The sequence below is a fragment of the Thalassophryne amazonica genome, chromosome 17 (assembly GCF_902500255.1).
Source record: "Thalassophryne amazonica chromosome 17, fThaAma1.1, whole genome shotgun sequence".
Lineage (NCBI taxonomy): Eukaryota > Metazoa > Chordata > Actinopteri > Batrachoidiformes > Batrachoididae > Thalassophryne > Thalassophryne amazonica.
In genome coordinates, this window is record NC_047119.1 from 7,122,914 (window position 1) to 7,148,752 (window position 25,839).

Sequence of the window (25,839 nt, forward strand, 5' to 3'; positions counted from 1 at the left end):
CTGTTAAAAGGGAGTTTTTCCTTCCCACTGTAGCCAAGCGCTTGCTCACAGGGGGTCGTTTTGACCGTTGGGGTTTTACATAATTATTGTATGGCCTTGCCTTACAATATAAAGCGCCTTGGGGCAACTGTCTGTTGTGATTTGGCGCTATATAAAAAAACTGATTGATTGATTGATTTGTTCCAATCAATCTCCTTATTTATTTATTAATTACCAAAACACTTCCTTGACTCCACAGATAAAATTATAAATAATTTTATTTTGTGTGTTTGGGTGAGGTTGGGGGGGGGGGGGGTGCCCAAGGATCCACAAGTCACTGCTCCAAAGATGTATATTTTGTGGTGGCGAGGCTTTAGCTAATTTTCAATTCTGTTATTGGGCATCTCATATTCAAAAAATAAGATATAAGATTTTGGGGTGACCCTCCCAATCTACCATGGTACAAAATGGAAGTTTCACCTTGCTCTTCTTCGTCCTCCATATCTGCTTTTATCACTGCCAACCAAGACACGGTATCAGTGTAGATGGAAAAACCCGGTTGTGCTTAATACTATAAAGATGTATCAATTGCTAAAACATTTTAAATTTGTAGCAGCTTCGCCCTTAGGTCCATTACACAACAACCACCTGTTTAACCCCCTCTCACCTGGATTCTCCTTTCTTTACCTGGCACATCAAAATAGGCTGTTTTCTTGATTTGCATTCTGAAGGTTTTTTGATCATTTTAATAACTTTTCATCACGACATGAGTTGCCTCCAAACAATCTTTTTAGGCATTTCCAAATTCAAAATTTCATCTTTACCTGTTTCCCCAGTTCCCCCTCCCTACCTCCTCAGCAGTAAAGTGATGATTTTCTCATTTTTAAAACAAACAGATGAGGAACTATTTGTAAGATTTACAAACGTATGTTAGAGCTTTGTGATCAATCAAACTTAAAAACAAAAATGTGCTTGGGAGGTTGAGCTGGGATTGTAATTCTGTGAAAACTGGTGGGAGAAAGTTATTAATGGGATACGCTACATCTTGTCTTGTGCTCAACTTGCTCTACTTCATTTCAAGGTAACATTCAGGGACCATTACTCAAAATCAAGGTCATCCCAGATTTTTCCAGGGACAGAAGATAAATGTGATAGATGCTCTAACCCTTATTGTAATTTGAGCCATACGTTTTTCTCTTGTTCAAAATTACACATTTTGGTTAAGTTATATCACCATCATCATCTGGTATGTTGGGGATTCTTTTACACCCTTGCCCACTGATATCCGTCATTGGTGCTCCAGATGAGACCATGCATCTAAATTCTGTGCAGTTGAAGGTGGTCTGATTTACCTCATTACTAACCAGATGTCGTATGGTTCTTCTATGGAAATCTCCTCACCCACCAACTATATCACACTAGCTTTGGGATGTTGTATTTTTTAAGGTAGAAAAATACATAAATATACAATAAGAGAATCCACATACATTGTTTCATTGATGGGAAACTTTTTTTTTTTACCTACCTCGTAACCTTGCAAACCTATACCAGACAGAGTAACTTGAGTATTTATACAGTGATTGATTGATGATGGAGTGATTTTTCTCTGATCAAGACCCTGAGGATTCTCCACAATGACATGTTTGCACCAGTTCTGGTAAATGGCACAAAAACTGAAGCCTTCAATGTTCAATCAGGAGTAAAGCAGGGCTGTGTCATTGCACCTAAACTCTTCATCAGGACAAGGTGCCACCATTAACTGACATTGTGTACAGAACGGATGGAAAGCTCTACAGCCTGCGGTGACAGAGCCAAGAAGAGAATCACCATCAATTTGCTCCAGGAATTCCAGTATGCAGACGACACCAGCGTGTCATTCTTTACAGAAGGTCTTCAGAAAATCCTTGAAACCTTCCACAAAGCGTACACCAAGCTTGGCACTGTATCAGGCTGCACCCAACATGGTCAATCCAAAGCTTCCTGATGTGAAACTGCTCAGACAGATCCTGGAAAATCAAACCCACTTTCCATACCTGGACAGCAAAGTGTCATCAAACAGTGACACTGATGATGAAATCCAACAGCGAGTCAAGTGTGCAGGAATTGCCTTCAGCCGGTTTTTCAACGACACAAAAAGAAAATCTTCGTCTACAAAGCTTCAAAGGTTTTCATGACAACCCTGTTGTATGGATCTGAGAAGACCTGAAGACCCTCGATTCCACAAACTTTGCATGAGGAGTATCCTGCACATCAGGTGGGAAGACTACCATGCTGATATCAGTGATCCAGCTGAAGAGAAGCTCCAGAGAATTTAGTGTGTCATCATCAACAACCAGCCTCTTTGGGTGGATCACATCATTAGGATGGATCACAGCTGACTTCCCAAACAGATCTTCTGCTCCCAGAAGAACAAAGGAAAACAGGCCAGAGGAAGGCAAAAGAAACACTGAGGACTTCCTCAAGAACAGCTCCATTGACTCTAAGACCAGGCAAGAACAGGCAAGGGACAGAGCCAGCTGGTGAGTAATGATCTACAAAGGAGAGAAAGTCTTCAAAAATGGGGACAAACAACACAGAGGAGAAGAGGAGAAAGACTGGCACATGCTATCACAGCAAATAGGAGTTGACCGATTATCGGCACCAATAATAGGTTGACAACAGGCTGATAATCGGTGGACACCACCCCTCCCCAAAACTTTATATATATAATCTCCATTTAAATGTATCGTATGAAAAAAAACAGATTTGAGTTGTTCCCATCATAATTTATCTATCCATGTACAGAAGGAGACACTTCATCCCAAAAATCTGTCCCAGAAAGGTGTCTCAGACAAGGGCAGTGAATCCCAACCATCTCAAAGGGGGTCTGCTGGGTATGTGACCTTATCATATACCTATAAATGATATACCAATATGATTGGATAAAATACTTAAGAATAAATAGCAATACACCCTTTTCGCAGACGGGTAATATTTTTCATACCACCCAAGTAATCAGCCAATCCGGACAGCGGAGCGGCGCCACAACGAAGAGACGTGGTCAGAGGAACTGTGAAATACTTGAGTCATTATTAATAATTTCTTACGTGTCCAACCTCGTAGGCTGATCGTTAAAATTAAATTCGTTAGTTCTATTAGCCATCATAATTATTTATAGGAAAACGTTTTTTTTCCCTATGGTTTGAACTTTGAGTGTTTATACAGGAGAGAAAACGGAGAAAATGTTAATGCCTGTTTGAGAAAAGTGTATAAAGTGTGTAGTGAGGGGTTTTACAGCTTTAAAACATCTATAATAATTGTAAAAATAACGCTGACTACTTTGCGGATTTCACCTATTGCGGGTTATTTTTAGAACATAACTCCCGCGATAAACGTGGGACCACTGTATATGATAAACTCGTTATCAAGTTGTTCACCAATGAATATGGCTTTTTACACCCTTCAGAAAACCACACATTTATCATTCATAGGTATATGATAAAATTGTTATCAAGTTGTTTTACCAATGAATATGGCTTTTTACACCCTTCAGAAAACCATACATTTATCATTTATACGTATATGATAAAATTGTTATCAAGTTGTTTTACCAATGAATATGGCTTTATACACCCTTCAGAAAACCATACATTTATAGGTATATGATAAAATTGTTATCAAGTTGTTTTACCAATGAATATGGCTTTTTACACCCTTCAGAAAACCATACAACATTTATCATTTATAGGTATATGATAAAATCGTTATCAAGTTGTTTTACCAATGAATATGGCTTTATACACCCTGAAGAAAACCAGAAACCCTTTGACCTTTGGCCTCAGAGTGTATGGTTTTCATCCCAAAGATCTGTCCCAGAAAGGGTGTATAAAGCCATATTCATTGGTGAACAACTTGATAACTGATATTATTGCAGATGCAAACTACACTCAACAAAAATATAAACGCAACACTTTTGGTTTTGCTCCCATTTTGTATGAGATGAACTCAAAGATCTAAAACTTTTTCCAAATACACAATATCACCATTTCCCTCAAATATTGTTCACAAACCAGTCTAAATCTGTGATAGTGAGCACTTCTCCTTTGCCGAGATAATCCATCCCACCTCACAGGTGTGCCATATCAAGATGCTGATTAGACACCATGATTAGTGCACAGGTGTGGGTGACATATCCGGTGAGTATGCCGGCCATGCAAGAACTGGGACATTTTCAGCTTCCAAGAATTGTGTACAGATCCTTGCAACATGGGGCCGTGCATTATCCTGCTGCAACATGAGGTGATGTTCTTGGATGTATGGCACAACAATGGGCCTCAGGATCTCGTCACGGTATCTCTGTGCATTCAAAATGCCATCAATAAAATGCACCTGTGTTCTTCGTCCATAACAGAAGCCTGCCCATACCATAACCCCACCACCACCATGGGCCACTCGATCCACAACATTGACATCAGAAAACCGCTCACCCACACGACGCCACACACGCTGTCTGCCATCTGCCCTGGACAGTGTGAACCAGGATTCATCCGTGAAGAGAACACCTCTCCAACGTGCCAAATGTCAGCGAATGTGAGCATTTGCCCACTCAAGTCGGTTACGACGACGAACTGGAGTCAGGTCGAGACCCCGATGAGGACGACGAGCATGCAGATGAGACGGTTTCTGACAGTTTGTGCAGTAATTCTTTGGTTATGCAAACCGATTGTTTCAGCAGCTGTCCGAGTGGCTGGTCTCAGACGATCTTGGAGGTGAACATGCTGGATGTGGAGGTCCTGGGCTGGTGTGGTTACACGTGGTCTGCGGTTGTGAGGCTGGTTGGATGAACTGCCAAATTCTCTGAAACGCCTTTGGAGACGGCTTATGGTAGAGAAATGAACATTCAATACACGAGCAACAGCTCTGGTTGACATTCCTGCTGTCAGCATGCCAATTGCACACTCCCTCAAATCTTGCAACATCTGTGGCATTGTGCTGTGTGATAAAACTGCACCTTTCAGAGTGGCCTTTTATTGTGGGCAGTCTAAGGCACACCTGTGCACTAATCATGGTGTCTAATCAGCATCTTGATATGGCACACCTGTGAGGTGGGATGGATTATCTCAGCAAAGGAGAAGTGCTCACTATCACAGATTTAGACTGGTTTGTGAACAATATTTGAGGGAAATGGTGATATTGTGTATGTGGAAAAAGTTTTAGATCTTTGAGTTCATCTCATACAAAATGGGAGCAAAACCAAAAGTGTTGCGTTTATATTTTTGTTGAGTGTATATGATGACTACAAGACTTAATCAACTGTTATGACAACAGACAAATCCAAAACTTTGGTAAAACTAAAGAGACTTTCAAGCTATTTATTTTCACACATTTATTGGTGGTCTGTATTTTACAAACCTTTATAGTGACTAATTTGTGGATTTAACAAACACATATGTCCCTTTTTCCGAGTGTAGGAATTGTTGTTTTTTATTATTACTACACCATCTGAGGTGCCTCCATTTATAAATGAAGTTGTTGAGGTTGTGTAATCCAAGTTGTCAAGATCAGCTACCACAAACCTAAAATTATGTTACTGGTGTGAATGTGGTTATCATGACGTCACGAACCATCTTAGACATCAACACTCTCAGGTTACGCTGCAGTTTACAGGGTCAACTCACTCATATTACGACTGCTCCAAGTGTCTTGCTACCAAAACTCAACTAGCATGTTGTGCTGAAAAGACGCACACACACACACAAACACATCCTTCATATGCTTTATATTACATTAACCTTTACTTTAGCCAGACTGCAACATGTGCCAGGAGCAACTCATAACTTAACAGCATTAGATTACCCTTTGCTTTTTATTGCATTTCAGTCCTGAGCCAAGGAGAACATGATATAGCATGTGAGAATTACCATCATCCAAAAGAACATATCAGGTTAAGCCAAGCTGAAGGTCATCTCTGAATTCATGGCATCATTCAAGACATTTTATATCAGTACTAGTCAATGTACTGATGTGCTTTGTCTAATCTATTTACCCCAAAAATATCAATAAAAATGTAGGTCTTAAAGCTACAGTGTGTAGGATTTAGTGTCATCTAGTGGTGAAGTTACAGACAGCATTATGCCTTTTATAATTTTGTTTCCCTGCACATTTTCAGATTTATACTCCCGTGCATTCTCATATTATAAGCAACACTTAACAAAAATGCAGGTTCTAAAACTAGCTGGTGTGCACTAGCTAAACCAGTTGATTCCTTCCTTTTTTTTTTTTCTTTAATTTTCTACCTGCACTGTAAAATGTGAAATGCAGAGTAAGTTACAGTATGACTGTATGAACATTGCAGGGTGACATGGTGGACTCCATGAGGGCGTGCTGCTCTCATGTAGATATGAAGGGCTCTTTCAAAACTTGGGGTGCTGAGCACAGAGTAAAGGAACTCAAAATTGTGGCGCTGCCTTTATTTCTCCCTGGACTGTTCTGACGGTAGTCGTGTTCACACCGCGTGTCAGTGACAGTTATACTGAATTTATGAGATGAAATAAATGGTCAAAATTCCTTAAAATCAAAATATATTAATTAAGAGAATAAAAATCACACACACGTGTTTTAAAAAAACCTGATGTGGAGAAACTCTGCAGTGATGTTCAGAAGCAGAAATCACATAAAGCAGCTGAGAACTCTGAACTTTAACAGGCTGTTATTTTCCAAAGATATTTATTTTACATGACTTAATGTAGTTGTTTAATGTTCAAGCACAAAACGTGACTGAGGAGGAGAAAAAAAGAGGAAACAAATCTTGTCAGAATAAAAATACAAGCTGCTGATTTTTATTTTTGAAAAATTATTAGGCTGCAGTTCTGCATTTCATTTATTTCAAAGTAAGTTAATGCTTATTATTTTCAAAGAGGGTAAATCATCACGCAATGTTGCAAAAGATGTTGGTTGTTCACAGTCAGCTGTATCTAAACTCTGGACCAAATACAAACAACATGGGAAGGTTGTTAAAGGCAAACATACTGGTAGACCAAGGAAGACATCAAAGCGTCAAGACAGAAAACGTAAAGCAATATGTCTCAAAAATTGAAAATGCACAACAAAACAAATGAGGAACGAATGGGAGGAAACTGGAGTCAACGTCTGTGACCGAACTGTAAGAAACCACCTAAAGGAAATGGGATTTACATACAGAAAAGCTAAACGAAAGCCATCATTAACACCTAAACAGAAAAAAAAACAAGGTTACAATGGGCTAAGGAAAAGCAATCGCGGACTGTGGATGACAGGATGAAAGTCATATTCAGTGATGAATCTCGAATCTGCATTGGGCAAGGTGATGATGCTGGAACTTTTGTTTGGTGCCGTTCCAATGAGATTTATAAAGATGACTGCCTGAAGAGAACATGTAAATTTCCACAGTCATTGATGATATGGGGCTGCATGTCAGGTAAAGGCACTGGGGAGATGGCTGTCATTACATCATCAATAAATGCACAAGTTTACGTTGATATTTTGGACACTTTTCTTATCCCATCAATTGAAAGGATGTTTGGGGATGAAGAAATCATTTTTCAAGATGATAATTCATCTTGCCATAGAGCAAAAACTGTGAAAACATTCCTTGCAAAAAGACACATAGGGTCAATGTCATAGCCTGCAAATAGTCCGGATCTTAATCCAATTGAAAATCTTTGGTGGAAGTTGAAGAAAATGGTCCATGACAAGGCTCCAACCTGCAAAGCTGATCTGGCAACAGCAATCGGAGAACGTTGGAGCCAGATTGATGAGTACTGTTTGTCACTCATTAAGTCCATGCCTCAGAGACTGCAAGCTGTTAGAAAAGCCAGAGGTGGTGCAACAAAATACTAGTGATGTGTTGGAGCGTTCTTTTGTTTTTCATGATTCCATAATTTTTTCCTCAGAATTGAGTGATTTGGTTGTATAAATACAGATGACGTCCATCTCCATCATTCTGGCCAGATAACCTCACAGTCTTGCCATGGATCTCGGATTGCATCCAACATTCCTTTTTGGATCATGCTGACTCTGTCTCCCACTCGTGTTGCTTTGCACTATTTAACTAAGAAATCAGGCTGTACCTAATTCAATATGCCAACCAGCTCCTGTTACAGACCGTGGTTATCTCTCACCTCCTACTGTAACACCCCTCTAACGGACCTCATGGCTTGCATGGTGAAGCCCTTACAGATGATCTAGAATGTGGCAGTGCATCTGGCATTCGATCAATTAACATTTCTGGGTGGAACTACATGACACGTTTTCCACAAATGTAGCTTTATTCCATTTGAGATGAACACTGGTTGGATTTTCCCCTGAGTCAATGTTTTGGGAAGATGTGAATATTAAATCACACTTGAGTGTGGCGCAAAACAGCTGCAGAGAATTACTTTAGGTTAAATGGCACACCCGGAAACTGAAACACAAAGTTTCTTGAGACTTTCCTCTTTGGCATCACTGAGCTGCTATTCCACACACTCCACACAAAATCTGTTTTAGGACAACATTCAGGAAAAGCATTTTAATAAGTGAACATTATATTGTAGTGTACAAGCATAGTGCTCAAATGTAACATTTATTTTATGAAGAGGTCATCACTTCAGGAAATGATGCGTGCATTCAAAGGATGAGGTCATGGAAATTCTGCCCAGTCAGGATACTGCAGTGGGGGGGGGGGGGGGGGGGGGGTCGTCACTATTTAACCCATACTCACCAGGCTGGATGTGAGGGAGGGGTCAGACTTTCCGAGGTTCTGGTAGCACATACGGAGCAGATTATGGATCTCAGATGACAGCTGCCATGTTGTTACTGCCTGCTGGGGGTTGGTGGGCAGCAAAAGGTATTTTCCTGCAGAACAATAACATTTAATACAGTCACACCTGCTGTCAGAATGAAGCTGTGTTAATACGTAATACAGTATCTACAAATGTGGACACAATTGTCCCCATACTTTGCTACATTGCTATGTATCAGAAGTACTCTGTAACAAAATCCTACAGTTTCATCCCAGTTTAAATGAGAAAGGAGTAAAGGAGAGAGAGTGCAGGCCAAAGTACATACCAGTAACATTTGATCATTTTAGATGTTTGCACTATTGAAATGCATGACATCAGATTTATGAGTAAAAAGAATACTGTGCACGAATATTCTTTCCAAACGGTGGGGGGAAAATCCAGTCCACTGCAAGGCGTTTTTGAACAGTTCCATCGGCTGACACTAGAGGGCACTAAGTGCTCGTCTTATCCTCCTAATTTCATGTTCCATGTAATGTCATCAGGAAGGAAAAGATGTAAATGTAAGATAAGCAGAAACATCATCTGACTGATGAGATCTTAATGTACCAACACTGTGAATAAAAAAAAAAAAAGGCCCACAGGAGCCATCTTTTATGTACGTGTGTACATTTCCTCTTTCTGTTTAAGGAAACACTCAAAATCAGTTTATTTTCCTGAAAGCAAGCAGCTGTGATCAGATACGCAAAGCTTTTAAAAAAGAACTGCTAAGGGCAGATTGCTAAATTCCCTGTCACTACTGATAAACAAAAAATCTCAAACATGCCACGTCAAATACTAAATGATATTCAATGTTGCATGCAATGAAAAATAACTAAATATTGATGGTGTAACCAACTCCTGAAAAACAGGGATATAACCAGAGATAAGAAAGCAGGGGGAAAGGAGGTAATTTGATCAAAAGTTATATTAAACTTAAAGGTTGTATAAATGAGAAACAAGGTTTTTTTAGTATATAGTGCCCAACTTCTAAAAATAAATAAAAAGGTAGAACAATTTCATGCACGGTTGCTACAGTGAACACCACGTCCTCCATGCCAGGAAATTGTCCCCGGACCACAAGTAAGGGACATGCAAGAGCTCATGTCCTCAAATGTGCGTGCACTATGTGCACTATGAATGAGCAGTAACACTTTACTCAGATATTGTGCTGATGTCGAAAATGGCTGAAACGCCATATAAAGGTGTTATTCGAAAAGCTTAGCTGGTATTTGTTATCTTTGTTCATCTCCATACAGTCTGTCAAATCAGTGTCTCCCACACTCTGAGCCCTGTACTGACTTACAGTATCTTCAAACAGATTACAGTCTATGACATAAATACAGTTCACACATAAAAAATGTGCACTTTATGCACATATTCTCAGCATAACTATGTACTTATTGAGTACAATCAAAAGAACTGAATAGAAATTAAACTGGATGAGGAGGGGAAAGTTGTGTTTCCTCCTTCCTTACAGACACAACACAATAACACACTAGAACCCATTATATGACATCATAAAAGGAAATATCTACTGAGGTATTACTCAACATTTCTGAGCAGGGATACGAGGTCTATTAGAAAAGTATCCAACCTTTTTTTTTTTTTTTTCAAAAACCATATGGATTTGAATCATGTGTGATTGCGTCAGACAAGCTTGAACCTTCGTGCGCATGCGTGAGTTTTTTCACGCCTGTCGGATGTGTCATTCGCCTGTGAGCAGGCTTTGAGTGATGAGTGGTCCACCCCCTCGTCGTCGTTTCATTGCCAGGAAATGGCAGAATGATTTGGGCTTTTTTTCCCCATCAGAATTTTTTCAGAAACTGTTAGAGAGTGGCAGACTGTGCGCCATGCGGCACCGCCGTGACGCACGAAGCCTCCGCTCCTCTTTCCATGACAAAAACCCCTGTAACAGTGGAATGTGCCGTTCATTTCCAAACTGGACGCTGTGTTTGTCGTCTGACTAGCACAGGAATTGTGAAAAGACGTGGACATCAGCACTTTTTCAGCACATTGAGACAGACGTGCGGAGGAATTCCGCGTGTCGCGGCGGTGCCGCATGGCGCAAAGCAACGCCGTGATGAAGCCTCACAGGACATGTTCTGGCATGTCCAGGCACATCCACAATTTCTCGGATAATCACTCGATGGAAAAACCACTGACAGCTGTCTGAACGCCATCTCAAAGCCGTCCTGTGAGACCAAAACGGAGGTGGTTTTGTCTCGCTCCAGTAGCGAATCCATCGTGACGTGCGAAGCCTCCGCTCGGCTTTCCATGACAAAATCTCTTGTTAAAAGTGAAATCTGCCGGAAAATGGTTGATGCCCAGCTCTTGTGATAACCAGAGAAATGGCACACGATGGTCACGGATCCAGACAGCCATCCGTTTAGAAATGAAATGATCGTTCATCCTGTCGATGGCGGCTTCGGAGCGCAGCGCACCCCACAGCCGCTGGGGGCCGTCCTTAAAGCGACAGTAACACTCCTTATTCTCTACCAAGCCCGTAACATTTTCACCGAAAGCCAGATTAATTTTTCTAATGGTTTCCAGCTGCCAGTCTAACAGTTTCTGAAAAAAATAATAAGGTCGGATACTTTTCTAATAGACCTCGTATACTAAGAATCTGACAGGAACCTGTGCAAAATATAGGAGGAAAGTGTCAAGAAACTTGAGATGCTTAACCCGTTTATGCCCAGATTTGTATTTTTTTTTATAAGTGGAAAAAGTTACATTATTACCTTTAAGATTTTTTTATTGCAAGTACAATAGACAGTGATACACTTCGGCAACAATTGCTGCCAGTGGGGCAAAATGGGTTAATGTAGCTGAAAAACAATATTTTGTAATATTTACGAAAACAATAATAAGTGTCCTGTATTTTAATAAAAGTTTCTCTCCCATCCCATTCCTCTCCCTCTCTCTCAGTAATGAATTTATTAGGTTTTGTTGGTTTGTTTAAATACGTAGAGAAAAATGAGCTTTAATAGTTTTGAGGGATTTTTTTTCCTGTTACATTTTATTACACTCCAAACAAATAACAGCAAGCTTCTGACTTAACACTCACCAACTCTCATTTACTTTCAGTGTGGCGTTTGCATGTTCTCTCTGTGTCTATGTGGATTTCCTTTGGGAGCTCCAGTTTCCTGTCACCATCAACAAAACATTCATATTCACTTCTTCCTTTATGGTAATCTGAAGTTGCATCAGGAAGGGCATCAAGTCGAACAATTTGTGCCAAATCAATATACGGAAACTTGAACTGTTGCGGAAACATGCAAACAGCAGCAGCCGAAAGAAGAACGTAGTTTGTGAATCAACTGGAAAAAGTTAATCCATAGATATCTGACCAATTCTGAAGCTGTAGTGTGCAGGATTTACAGGTGTTTATTAGCAGAACTGTAATATAACATCCATAACCATTTGTTTTACCTGCAAAAATGAAATGATATGTTTTCATGAGCTTAGAATGACACCTCCAAACATACAGTAAATGTTAATTTAGCCATTTCAACAGGAAGACTGGATAAAAGGCCCAATGAAGGTTCTAGAAACCCACATTTTAAAGAAATAACACATGGCTTTAACAGTGTTGTTTTTTTTATGAGAAAATATTGTGTATCTCAGGATATTTTTATTCTTACATCTTAGGTTGTTATGGAATAGAGCTGAAACAACTAATCAAGTTAATCAATTAAAATCGATTATTAAAATAGTTGCCAACTAATTTAGTCATCGATTAGTTGCTAAATAACTGTTTTCCCGCAAATCTTTCGTTTCTTTCATATCGTCAACCGAGCTTTGCTTTTAATCTTGAACCAACTGAAGGAGTGCTTCGAGCTACTGCTTCGTTGGTTTCATTTGTTTTATTTCGCTTTATCTTAATTTTTTTCCCCACTAAAACCCTAAAGAGCATATGTCTGTGAGGAATATTTACCTTTTTATGTTAAACTGACCTGTTATGGTCTTCTGAAACAGTCGATAGATGTATTTTATGCTAACGCCAATGCTAATGCGTTAGCATGTCTATGGCGTTTTCAATGTTAAAGTTAGCATTAAGCTGCTGGCATTTCAGTATGTTTGTGCATTTGTTTTCTGTATAATGGCTCAGCGTTTGTTGTTGTAAAAGTCAAATGTATTACAAATTCTAATATTTTTAAATTTTATTTATATATATGAATAATAATAGCAACAATAATAATAGTAATAACTAATAATGCTACAACATAATTTTAGAGAAAGACATGAGTCACAAGTGTCATTGTGAAATGACCACATAGTTTACAAGTTATACAGAGAATGTTGCACATAATGAGTCAGGCTACAGTTTTTGATTTAGGTTTTATGGTTAACTGGTTATGCTAATTTCTCATTTGCAGCAACAAAAATACCTTTTTCACCATATATTTTATAACATTTATATGTTTCAATGCTGTTTTATGGCAATAGCACTTTGATAAAGCAATGCCATTTGAAATAATTATTTTTGTTCTTCATTATAAACTGTTTTATTTTTTATTATTTTATATTTCAACAGCCAAGGGACATTTGACAATTTGTATTTCAAGTATTTTAAGTTTTCAAATAATGTTCTGTTAAATAAAGTGATGGAAGGAGAGAAAAATTGTTTCCCTGGCACATTTTTAAAAAATTCTCTGCTAATCCAATTAATCGATTAATCATGTCAAAACCCCATCAGACTCATCATTGATCCAAATAATCGTTTGTTGCAGCCCTAATATGGAAACATAATTACTGCTTATTTATACCTATGATGTGTCGAAATTATTCAAGGGAAAGTAAGGTACAGTGAGTTCTAGGGGTTGGTAAAGTTAGACCTTACTTGTGTGAAGCACCTTGAGGCAGCTACGTTGTGATTTGGTGTTATATAAAATTAAATAAATTGAAATCGAGTTCCCACAGCTACTGCACCAGCTGTGATCTCAGCTAATGATGCTACAGCATAAGGCTAAAATATAAAGGGAATAAAACTAAAACCAGCAAAAGAATGCATACTTTTCTGACTTCCAAATAAGACAAATTCTTGCTTCATGATAATAGTTTCTCTTTTATGTTTTTGTATGGACAATTTTTAAAAGCTAATGCTCAGAAATGCAGATGAATGAAGGTGAGCAGATATTCTGTTTTATGGCCCGTTTATCTTCTCTGAGGTGTAAATTAAAGATTTTCTGTCTCAGCCTGATGTACATTCTGAACAAGAACACAGTCACAATAAAGGAGTAGTACATACGTAACACTTGAGGAGGAGAAATGCTATTAAATCATATGAACCAGACATCCACTTTTCTGTCCAAACAGAGGTAAACGTTACACTGCTGTCGTTTTGCCATTGTGCCATCATACTGTCCAAAAATGGGAAGCTGTAATAGAATTCTTACCAGTGAGGCCACCCCCCAGGCTCCTCCTTCGGAGATGTTTAACATCCTCACTGAGTTGCCGTTTCAGTTTGAAAGCAGGGCTGAATCCAAAGTTCAGGCTCAACTCTGGGTTACTAAACTTCCTGAGGGATCTGGATGGAGGGTACAGGATGTTGTCAAACTACAAGGAAAAAAAGACAAAAGATCATGTTAGAAAATTAAATAAAATGAACTCAGTATTACCAACACAAACATATCTATAAATAAGCATCTGTCATATCTATAAATATCTATCTAGTCGATATCTATTAATAATTAGACATTAGCAAACTTGTTGATATTTTTGCTGTTTCACGGCATGTTGGAGTTGAAATCAAATTATTAATAATAAGCTCAAAGTGCTGACCTTCCACTTTAATTTGGGGTTGTTTACATCAAAATTAGGTTAATAATGAAAAACCAAACAACACTGGAGGGTGTTTTTGATCTTGAGGTGTTCTTCTTCACCAGACAAGAACTCTCCCACACTTCATATGAAATGTTCCTGGACTTTTATTGATGCTGAGATCATGAGCACATTTTTTCTTAGGAATGTACCAAACACCTTATTCTCCCACATAATGTTTCTCTTATCTTTTGACGGTTTTTCATCTTAATTATAGCACTGTTCCGTGGCAGTTCTGTGGAATTCTTTGTGAAACTGAAGAGTAGCAGATTCAAAATAAAAATGAAAAAATTTGGAATCAACTTCTGATCTTTTATCAGTTTACTGAATCTTTTGATTCTCGTTGGTTCCTTAAAAATGGGGGACCACACACAGGGTGCTACAATCTGTACGCTGTTCATCAGATTAGTATGTAAATACCTTTATTAAATTAAAGCTAAATGTCTGTACTTCAACCTCATATTCATTTGTTTTCAACTCCAATAAGATGTGGTAGAAAATAGTCTAAAAAGCAAAGTTTGTGGAGGTGTAAAGTACAATAGTTACCAATCTATTTGCCAGACAATGGGTGCATAAAACGCCAAACTGACAAAATTCAAACACGCTGAAAAAAAGACCTTCAAAGGACTGTTTTGTAAAATACAATGTGTACAGTTTAAAGAATTAGAACAACAGGCTGACAATCACCAGAGTGGGACTAAACTTTGAAAGTGGTCTACAATGTGAATTCCCACATGCAAGTAATATTTCACGGCTTGACAAAAAAAAAAAAAAAAAAAAAAAAATGCAGTTTGAGGATCAGCTTCATGGTCAAAGACACTTCCAGACCTATGACCTTTAGGGTTATAAATATTTTATATTTTGATTACACAACATTTTAATCACAAAGCCATGTAGTCTACTCTCCATAATAGAATTTAAAACTTTTTTTCATGAAAATATTAACCTATTATTACAAATATGTTACAACACATACACTAAGAAACGGACGATAAAAGCAAATGTGCAATTACCAACAGCCTATGAGTCTATTACGAAAACACAGCAATCTCTACCAGTCTATTGTGAGAAGATAATGGCTTTGAATGAATCTCAGAAAACAGAACAATGGGCAGTGGGTGAGGAAGCAGTCCTCCCTGGGCATACAAAGAAATACATGGCTCAGAATTTCTGGAAGTAAACACTCTCTACCTTTCTATGGGATGATTCGTGGTTCCAGCGCTGCAGAAAACCAGCTACGACTCAAACTGGAAACTTAAGATACAAACATACTAGATGTTAGCAACATCATGTGTGTGATGTTGCGCTAATTCTGTGTTTGCTTCAAGCATTCTTATTGCCCCAAAATACACGTGATGCATGTGATACAGTTTGTACTTGCCCTAATATGAAAATGATGAAGCAAAAACAGAACAGCCTGTGCTAGTGTGAGGGCATTACTTACGTCCGCCAAGGACGTGATAAAATCACCTGCGTTTATTCTAATTGTGACGGAGCTGCGTTTGTGTTGTGCAGAGTTCTGCCTGCCTGTCAAAAAGAACATGTACAGGGTTCGATATTAATACTTGCCCAACTGACCGGGACAAGAGGAAAAGCTACTCTATTATGTTGTCCAAATTGGATAATAACAGTTTTTCATATAAAGTGGTTAAATTCTTTAACTGGATATTAACCTCCGCCAACGAAATTGGGAGGTTTTCACCCGTTTGTTTGTTAGTAAACAGCCTGGAGCCCACAATTTTATGAAATTTTTATTGTATATTCATATCCTGAAACATGACGTAATTCAATTTTCAAGGTCATAGGTCAAAGTCAGGAAAAATCCCTATCTTTAACATTGAACAAATTTTCCAAAATTCATAACTGTCAAAAAAGATCAAATTTCTTTCATATTTGAGAGCGTTATGTAGGATGGCATCCTTTATCAACTGAAAGTTTGATCCAGATCTGATCTGGATTACAGATTTTGTGACCATTTAAATTTAACATTGAAAACCCAATTTAATGTATATTTTACATTATATCTTAATTAAATCACTCACATATGAAAGTGAGGTGCAGACTGACACTATCACCTGACAAAGATTGATCCGGTGTTTCAGACCAAACAGTCCTCCCTAAAAATTGGTCCGCCCTACCTTCACTGTGCATGCATCATTAGCAGCGATTTACAGATTATCACCTCGTTTCTGCTTAAAACTGCGCTCCTCCAGTCATCATTATCTCAGAGACATATCTGAAGCTTTTGTTCAACAATCATTTCCACATAAATTCAGCATTATTTTATACTAAAAGACAGAGGAAGCGATTAGAGCACCGTAGCCATGACAAGCTGCTCCTGCCGCGTTCACTGCGTCGCCGTCATTTCAATGCCTCACCAATTATCGCCTTGTTTCTGCTTAAAACAGCCTCGTTTCTGCTTAAATTTGACTTTAGAATAATTTAAGAGGTTTTACCTTGTCATCTGATTGTTAATAATCCCATTATTGCCTTTGGTGAAGAGTTGATCTCAGACAAGCTGCTGTGGTCCCAAATGACGCAGTCGCAGTGGAGGCAGAGCTGACCAATTTGGTATTATCTCTCAATCAAAAGTGCCTTAATCCCTCTCATTTTTCTGTTATGGATTTACCTCCACCACCAAAATTGGATGGTTTTATGCCTGTCTTCCAGATATCAGTCGGAAATCAAGTGTCAAAAAACGACAAATTGTGTGCATAGCAGAGATAACCAATGTTCTGTGAAAACTATCTGATAAAGAATTCAGAAATCGAAAAAGTGTGTGTATGTGTGGGGGGGGGGGGGGGGGGGGGGGGGGGATGGTACTAAAACACCATGAAGAAAAAAAAAAAAAAAAAAAATTGACTCAAGTGCATGACCTAAAGACATATTCCTGACATTTGATCACATTTTAATAATTTAGTTTATGAAAAGCCACTTCAAACAGGACTTTGACATTGAAAGTTTTTCCAAGGTAAAATTTTGTGAAATTGGAAATTAGTGTTGGTGGAGGTTTGCACTCTACGAGTACAGTGCTCTAGTTATTATTTTTTTAATTTGACTTTATTTTTTATTATTTTAACATCTCAACAACCAAGAAGCCTGGATGTATCATTCAACTTTGGAGTGGTTTTGTGCAAAGGTCAAAAGTTGTTGCTCAAGGAAAACGTCATATGCAAAAAAATCTTTTTTGTATATCTCAACAACCAAGAAGCATAGATAGATGATCTAAAGCATATATTGATCAGCAATATATTTGTGATTGATTGGTATGAATGATTACAAAATGAAGTCACACAGAAGGCATATCACGATATAGTCAAAAAACGCCATTATAGACATATGTATATTTATATTTATATATTGGACCTCTACTGGTGGTTGGCTCTCACTGCGGTATTGTATCACTTCCTGTTCTGGAGCACAGAGGTGTTTTGCGGTATCTGTTAGCTGTTTAATCTGCGCAGTTAAATTGATCTAGATAACGATTTGTTTCACAGTGTAATCTTCACATGCCTTAACTAAAGCACTCCCTCTGCTGAATCACCTTTAAATTATTTACACATTATTCACTTTGTGTGTTTTTAGAAATCCGCTAGCTTAGCGCAGCTACTAGCGCTTAGCCGGTTTAGCATGGCGGCTTCTCCTGTCTCTCCCACACTTTTCTGCTCTGGGTGTGAAATGTTTAGTTATTCCTCAGCCTCCTTTAGCAGTAATGGTACTTGTAATAAGTGTAGCTTATTCGTAGCTTTGGAGGCCAGGCTGGACGAATTGGAGACTCGGCTCCGCACCGTGGAAAATTCTACAGCTAGCCAGGCCCCTGTAGTCGGTGCAGACCAAGGTAGCTTAGCCGCTGTTAGCTCCCTTCCAGCAGATCCCGAGCAGCCGGGAAAGTAGGCCGACTGGGTGACTGTGAGGAGGAAGCGTAGCCCTAAACAGAAGCCCTGTGTACACCGCCAACCCGTTCACATCTCTAACCATTTTTCCCCACTCGGCGACACACCCACCGAGGATCAAACTCTGGTTATTGGCGACTCTGTTTTGAGAAATGTGAAGTTAGCGACACCAGCAACCATAGTCAGTTGTCTTCCGGGGGCCTTAGCAGGCGACATTGAAGGAAATTTGAAACTGCTGGCTAAGGCTAAGCGTAAATTTGGTAAGATTGTAATTCACGTTGGCAGTAATGACACCCGGTTACGCCAATCGGAGGTCACTAAAATTAACATTGAATCGGTGTGTAACTTTGCAAAAACAATGTCGGACTCTGTAGTTTTCTCTGGGCCCCTCCCCAATCGGACTGGGAGTGACATGTTTAGCCGCATGTTCTCCTTGAATTGCTGGCTGTCTGAGTGGTGTCCAAAAAATGAGGTGGGCTTCATAGATAATTGGCAAAGCTTCTGGGGAAAACCTGGTCTTGTTAGGAGAGAAGGCATCCATCCCACTTTGGATGGAGCAGCTCTAATTTCTAGAAATCTAGCCAGTTTTCTTAAATCCTCCAAACCGTGACTATCCAGGGTTGGGACCAGGAAGCAGAGTTGTAGTCTTACACACCTCTCTGCAGCTTCTCTCCCCCTGCCATCCCCTCATTACCCCATCCCTGTAGAGACGGTGCCTGCTCCCAGACCACCAATAACCAGCAAAAATCTAAGCATAAAAATTCAAAAAGAAAAAATAATATAGCACCTTCAACTGCACCACAGACTAAAACAGTTAAATGTGGTCTATTAAACATTAGGTCTCTCTCTTCTAAGTCCCTGTTAGTAAATGATATAATAATTGATCAACATATTGATTTATTCTGCCTTACAGAAACCTGGTTACAGCAGGATGAATATGTTAGTTTAAATGAGTCAACACCCCCGAGTCACACTAACTGCCAGAACGCTCGTAGCACGGGCCGAGGCGGAGGATTAGCAGCAATCTTCCACTCCAGCTTATTAATTAATCAAAAACCCAGACAGAGCTTTAATTCATTTGAAAGCTTGACTCTTAGTCTTGTCCATCCAAATTGGAAGTCCCAAAAACCAGTTTTATTTGTTATTATCTATCGTCCACCTGGTCTTTACTGTGAGTTTCTCTGTGAATTTTCAGACCTATTGTCTGACTTAGTGCTTAGCTCAGATAAGATAATTATAGTGGGCGATTTTAACATCCACACAGATGCTGAGAATGACAGCCTCAACACTGCATTTAATCTATTATTAGACTCAATTGGCTTTGCTCAAAATGTAAATGAGTCCACCCACCACTTTAATCATATCTTAGATCTTGTTCTGATTTATGGTATGGAAATTGAAGACTTAACAGTATTCCCTGAAAACTCCCTTCTGTCTGATCATTTCATAATAACATTTACATTTACTCTGATGGACTACCCAGCAGTGGGGAATAAGTTTCATTACTTTCAGAAAGCGCTGTAACTAGGTTTAAGGATATGATTCCTTCTTTATGTTCTCTAATGCCATATACCAACACAGTGCAGAGTAGCTACCTAAACTCTGTGAGTGAGATAGAGTATCTCGTCAATAGTTTTACATCCTCATTGAAGACAACTTTGGATGCTGTAGCTCCTCTGAAAAAGAGAGCCTTAAATCAGAAGTGCCTGACTCCGTGGTATAACTCTCAAACTCGCAGCTTAAAGCAGATAACCCGTAAGTTGGAGAGGAAATGGCGTCTCACTAATTTAGAAGATCTTCACTTAGCCTGGAAAAAGAGTCTGTTGCTCTATAAAAAAGCCATCCGTAAAGCTAGGACATCTTACTACTCATCACTAATTGAAGAAAATAAGAACAACCCCAGGTTTCTTTTCAGCACTGTAGCCAGGCTGACAAAGAGTCAGAGCTCTACTGAGCCAAGTATTCCTTTAACTTTAAGTAGTAATGACTTCATGACTTTCTTTGCTAATAAAATTTTAACTATTAGAGAAAGAATTACTCATAACCATCCCAAAGACGTATCGTTCTCTTTGGCTGCTTTCAGTGATGCCGGTATTTGGTTAGACTCTTTCTCTCCGATTGTTCTGAGTTATTTTCATTAGTTACTTCCTCCAAACCATCAACATGTCTATTAGACCCCATTCCTACCAGGCTGCTCAAGGAAGCCCTACCATTAATTAATGCTTCGATCTTAAATATGATCAATCTATCTTTATTAGTTGGCTATGTACCACAGGCTTTTAAGGTGGCAGTAATTAAACCATTACTTAAAAAGCCATCACTTGACCCAGCTATCTTAGCTAATTATAGGCCAATCTCCAACCTTCCTTTTCTCTCAAAAATTCTTGAAAGGGTAGTTGTAAAACAGCTAACTGATCATCTGCAGAGGAATGGTCTATTTGAAGAGTTTCAGTCAGGTTTTAGAATTCATCATAGTACAGAAACAGCATTAGTGAAGGTTACAAATGATCTTCTTATGGCCTCAGACAGTGGACTCATCTCTGTGCTTGTTCTGTTAGATCTCAGTGCTGCTTTTGATACTGTTGACCATAAAATTTTATTACAGAGATTAGAGCATGCCATAGGTATTAAAGGCACTGTGCTGCGGTGGTTTGAATCATATTTATCTAATAGATTACAATTTGTTCATGTAAATGGGGAATCTTCTTCACAGACTAAGGTTAATTATGGAGTTCCACAAGGTTCTGTGCTAGGACCAATTTTATTCACTTTATACATGTTTCCCTTAGGCAGTATTATTAGACGGCATTGCTTAAATTTTCATTGTTACGCAGATGATACCCAGTTTTATCTATCCATGAAGCCAGAGGACACACACCAATTAGCTAAACTGCAGGATTGTCTTACAGACATAAAGACATGGATGACCTCTAATTTCCTGCTTTTAAACTCAGATAAAAGTTATTGTACTTGGCCCCACAAATCTTAGAAACATGGTGTCTAACCAGATCCTTACTCTGGATGGCATTACCCTGACCTCTAGTAATACTGTGAGAAATCTTGGAGTCATTTTTGATCAGGATATGTCATTCAATGCGCATATTAAACAAATATGTAGGACTGCTTTTTTGCATTTGCGCAATATCTCTAAAATTAGAAAGGACTTGTCTCAGAGTGATGCTGAAAAACTAATTCATGCATTTATTTCCTCTAGGCTGGACTATTGTAATTCATTATTATCAGTTGTCCTAAAAGTTCCCTGAAAAGCCTTCAGTTAATTCAAAATGCTGCAGCTAGAGTACTAACAGGGACTGGAAAGAGAGAGCATATCTCACCCATATTGGCCTCTCTTCATTGGCTTCCTGTTAATTCTAGAATAGAATTTAAAATTCTTCTTCTTACTTATAAGGTTTTGAATAATCAGGTCTCATCTTATCTTAGGGACCTCATAGTACCATATCACCCCAATAGAGCGCTTCACTCTCAGACTGCAGACTTACTTGTAGTTCCTAGGGTTTTTAAGAGTAGAATGGGAGGCAGAGCCTTCAGCTTTCAGGCTCCTCTCCTCTGGAACCAGCTCCCAATTCAGATCAGGGAGACAGACAGCCTCTCTACTTTTAAGATTGGGCTTAAAACTTTCCTTTTTGCTAAAGCTTATAGTTAGGGCTGGATCAGGTGACCCTGAACCAACCTTTAGTTATGCTGCTGTAGACTTAGACTGCTGGGGGGTTCCCATGATGCACTGAGTGTTTCTTTCTCTTTTTGCTCTGTATGCACCACTCTGCATTTAATCATTAGTGATTGATCTCTGCTCCCCTCCACAGCATGTCTTTTTCCTGGTTCTCTCCCTCAGCCCCAACCAGTCCCAGCAGAAGACTTTAAATGTACAGAATGCAGAGCAGCAAGCTGATCACAGGATGAGAAGCATTGCAGTTTTTGGCAGCTGTCCGTGCCCTTTCACCTACTATTCTTCTGTCCCTGTTGCAGAAAGCCATGCAGAGCTTCCAAAACGCAGATCAATCCACACTTGCATCTCTCCTAGACTCCACCCTCAACTTTGCACACAGTGCCAACAATTCTGTGTTTTTAAAGCAAAGAGCAAACAAGAGAATCAAAGTGCACAATGCACAAACCGGTTGCGTGCAACAGATGGATGAGCCTATCTTACCTGGTACAGTGTGACCACTGCAAGAACATACTAGGTTATTATGTTCTCAGTTAATTTGTAAGAAAATTAAGTATACCAATGAGCAGTGTGGTGACCAAGAGATTTGTATGTTTGTTTTCAGAGCAGAAGGTTCTGTGTCTCAGTAGTAATTTAAGGGGAATGGTGACATTCTCTGGTGGATAAGACTCCAGAACAGGGCTCTGAAAAAAGGGAGCCGGGGAGCTGGAAAAGGCCTGAAAACCACTAGTTTATGGCCCGTGGCATACAGAACCATAATGTATCATAATACAGCCCACAACATCTAAAACTATTTAATAAAATGTTTATACAGAGGAGATCACAATCACCATTCTTTCTGTCTAACCTTGTTTTGTTTAAGTAATGTGTTTGCAGAACTACCAATCATGTTGGTATCATGTGGCTTCAGTGTTGGAGGAGAACTTTGTATGGGTTCGAAGGTCGGTGGCCCTGACCAACTTTTTAAGGTCACCAATGGTCAGAACTGTCAAATGCTTCGCCTGAAATTTGTTCGCCACAATGTACCTCGGCACCTATTGCTTGCAAAAACATATTTGGTCGGTACATGCCTTGGAGGAGTACTTCACTTGGGTTCGAAGGCCGGTGACCTTGACCTACTTTTAAAAAATTACCAATAGTTGCATTTTTTCGAAAGCTACTGACTTTTTATGGTCACTGTTGGCCACATCCTCTATATAAATATAATGTCACTCTCCAATTTTTCCACTGTGTATCCCAGTTTACATCAAACACTTGAGGGTTCAACCAAATACCTACCCCACACATGTACATATTACTGTACTTTACATGGAAAATAGTACTGTGCGCTGGGCATTTTGTGACGAATGTCTCAAGTTGTTTACAGTGATCAATGTTAGGATAACAGCTGCATATTTTAAAGTGTTCAGTACTGTGATAATTCACACAAACAGGCTGTGATCACTGGTTGGTTTTGGTGGGTATCAGCTTACACTTGCAGCATGGTTTGCTATTTTAAAACAAACATAAATCTAGTGGTGCACTGCACAACATCGCATATTCTGTCTCTGCAATCAAAACAAATCTACATTTTGGAGATGACAGATGCCAATGCTAATCCAAAAATCAAATAAAATATAATTCATCCTTTTTTCCCTCCTTTTCTATAATGTCAAACACATCTCTGCAATAAAATAACATTACGGCAAAGGAAAATATGTTTGACAACTGTATAACTAGAAAAAGAACAGAATATTTTTCAAACTTGTACAGCTTGAAATACTATTGCATGGAGATGACTTGTAATGAATTCCCCCAGTTTGATTAATTTGTGTGCATGAGACAAATAATTACACAATTTTGGCTGTGCACACGGCCAAGTCATTCATTCATAAATCAGCACATGTGTATATCTCTGAGAAAAACAGGTCAATATGCCCTTCTTCACCTCAGAGGTCCTACCTCTGCGTTATAATGCTGAAGAAGATGAATCACAAGTTTGACATTAAAACCTTTCAGCAAAAAGAGGTAAACAAAGAACCGTTTGCAAGCATACTTAAGGCCCCCTGACACAAGCATGGCTTTGATTCACGCACTTGCACGCCCGTCATTGTGACAATCTCACCCACTGTGTTCCCAGCTGGATGCCGTTTGTTGTTCCACTGCCTGCCATGTGCTCTGCGTTGCACTCTGTGTATATAATTATTTTGTGGTGGATTAATCATTTTCTCTGCAATTTGGCCACTGAAAACAGCTCTAATTGCTTCCTGAATCACAGAAGGACCCTTTACCTGGAGCCGTTCGCGCACCTAACAAGCTGCCGAAAGCATTTGGAGCAGTCTAAAAAGGTAATTATTTGTCATGTTTACATTGTCATGGCTTGGTAAAGCAATTGCATGTTCTTTCCTTCTTGTGTACAGCTGTTAAATACGTTTATGACAGATTTAACTTCTTGTTAAATCTCTGATGCAATCTGCTGACGCAACCACTTGCTCTGTTCACGTCTTTACTCCACGTCGTGTTGGCAATTAGATTGTACTACATAGCACAACATTTATGCGTGAAGGATTTTTTTGAACATTTTAAAATTCTCTCGCATTCAGTCTGCACTGATTAAAGTTGAGTTTACTCTCCTGCACAACACAGGTTGTGTAAGTGCGTGAATCAAAGTCATGCTCGTGTCAGTGCACCTTTACACCTCACAACATTTACTACCTGTGAACGATTTGTGGTGAAGCGCTGCTGATCATTTAACTAGTGATGAAAGTATGCTTTTAGAATTAAGAACAGATTGTTATCAGTGCCTTTCAGCGGTTGCCAAGACACAGTGAAGACATTTCCAGTAAAACAGGAAGGAGAGCGCATTCAGCTAAAAGCAATACACATTACACCTCTTTTCCGGTCATCATTGTCCTTTGTTTTACACCACACACTTTCTGTGTCGTCATATCCTGCTCCAAACAACAACTAAAACTCATCAGCTCCACTCAGCATTACTGAAACAAACCGACTCAGGTCTAGAATGCACATATTTACAAAGACGTGGACATTAAACAGCATCAAATAACAACAACAACAAGTAATGTTCCAAAATGACTTTTTGCACAAACTTCACATTCACATGGCATTTTACAAAGTTGACACAAGCTTAGATGACTTGATACCTCGTGTCTGAACAAGTTTACATAACAGATTATAAATCAACATGAATGCTGCTTCCTCATTCAGTCTCACTGTTTCAAAATGAAATCAAAAATAATGTGCAAGTAGTGAGGCAGGACATATGGGACAGTATTAAACCCTGGGAATTTGTTCTTCTTACAATTTCATTTTCATAATTACTAGATTACTCAATTTCAATTTATTTTCATTTATATAGTGTCAAATCACAACAAAGTTGTTCAAGGCGCTTCACACAAGTAACGTCTAACCTTACTAACCCTCTTATTTTATTTTGTTAAATAAGCAAAATGAAGAAAAAACAACAATGGAGAGAGGACCCACAGACTATTAGCAACAATGTTCTAAATACAACAAACCAAGCAGGTTGTCTAAGTTGTACAAAGACATGTTCGAGCAGCAAATAATGTTGAACTGCTACTTTTAAATAACTATTTTTAGCAAGTAATGAAAAAGGAATGCAACCCCAATTCCAATGAAGTTGGGACATGTAAAATGTAAATAAACACAGAATCCAATGATT

General features: G+C 38.9%; 1 protein-coding gene across 5 annotated transcripts in view; it reads right to left on the bottom strand.

Moving 5' to 3' along the window:
- Window positions 1-25,839, bottom strand: part of mast4 (microtubule associated serine/threonine kinase family member 4) — a 191,759-nt gene that overhangs the window by 121,506 nt on the left and 44,414 nt on the right. For all 5 annotated transcript variants that reach the window (XM_034192490.1, XM_034192492.1, XM_034192494.1 and 2 more), the window contains exons 3-4: window positions 14,156-14,315; window positions 8,699-8,832 (exon numbers count right to left, since the gene is read on the bottom strand). In XM_034192490.1, coding sequence (XP_034048381.1) covers window positions 8,699-8,832; window positions 14,156-14,315 — 294 coding nt within the window. The remainder of the gene's footprint in view (window positions 1-8,698; window positions 8,833-14,155; window positions 14,316-25,839) is intronic.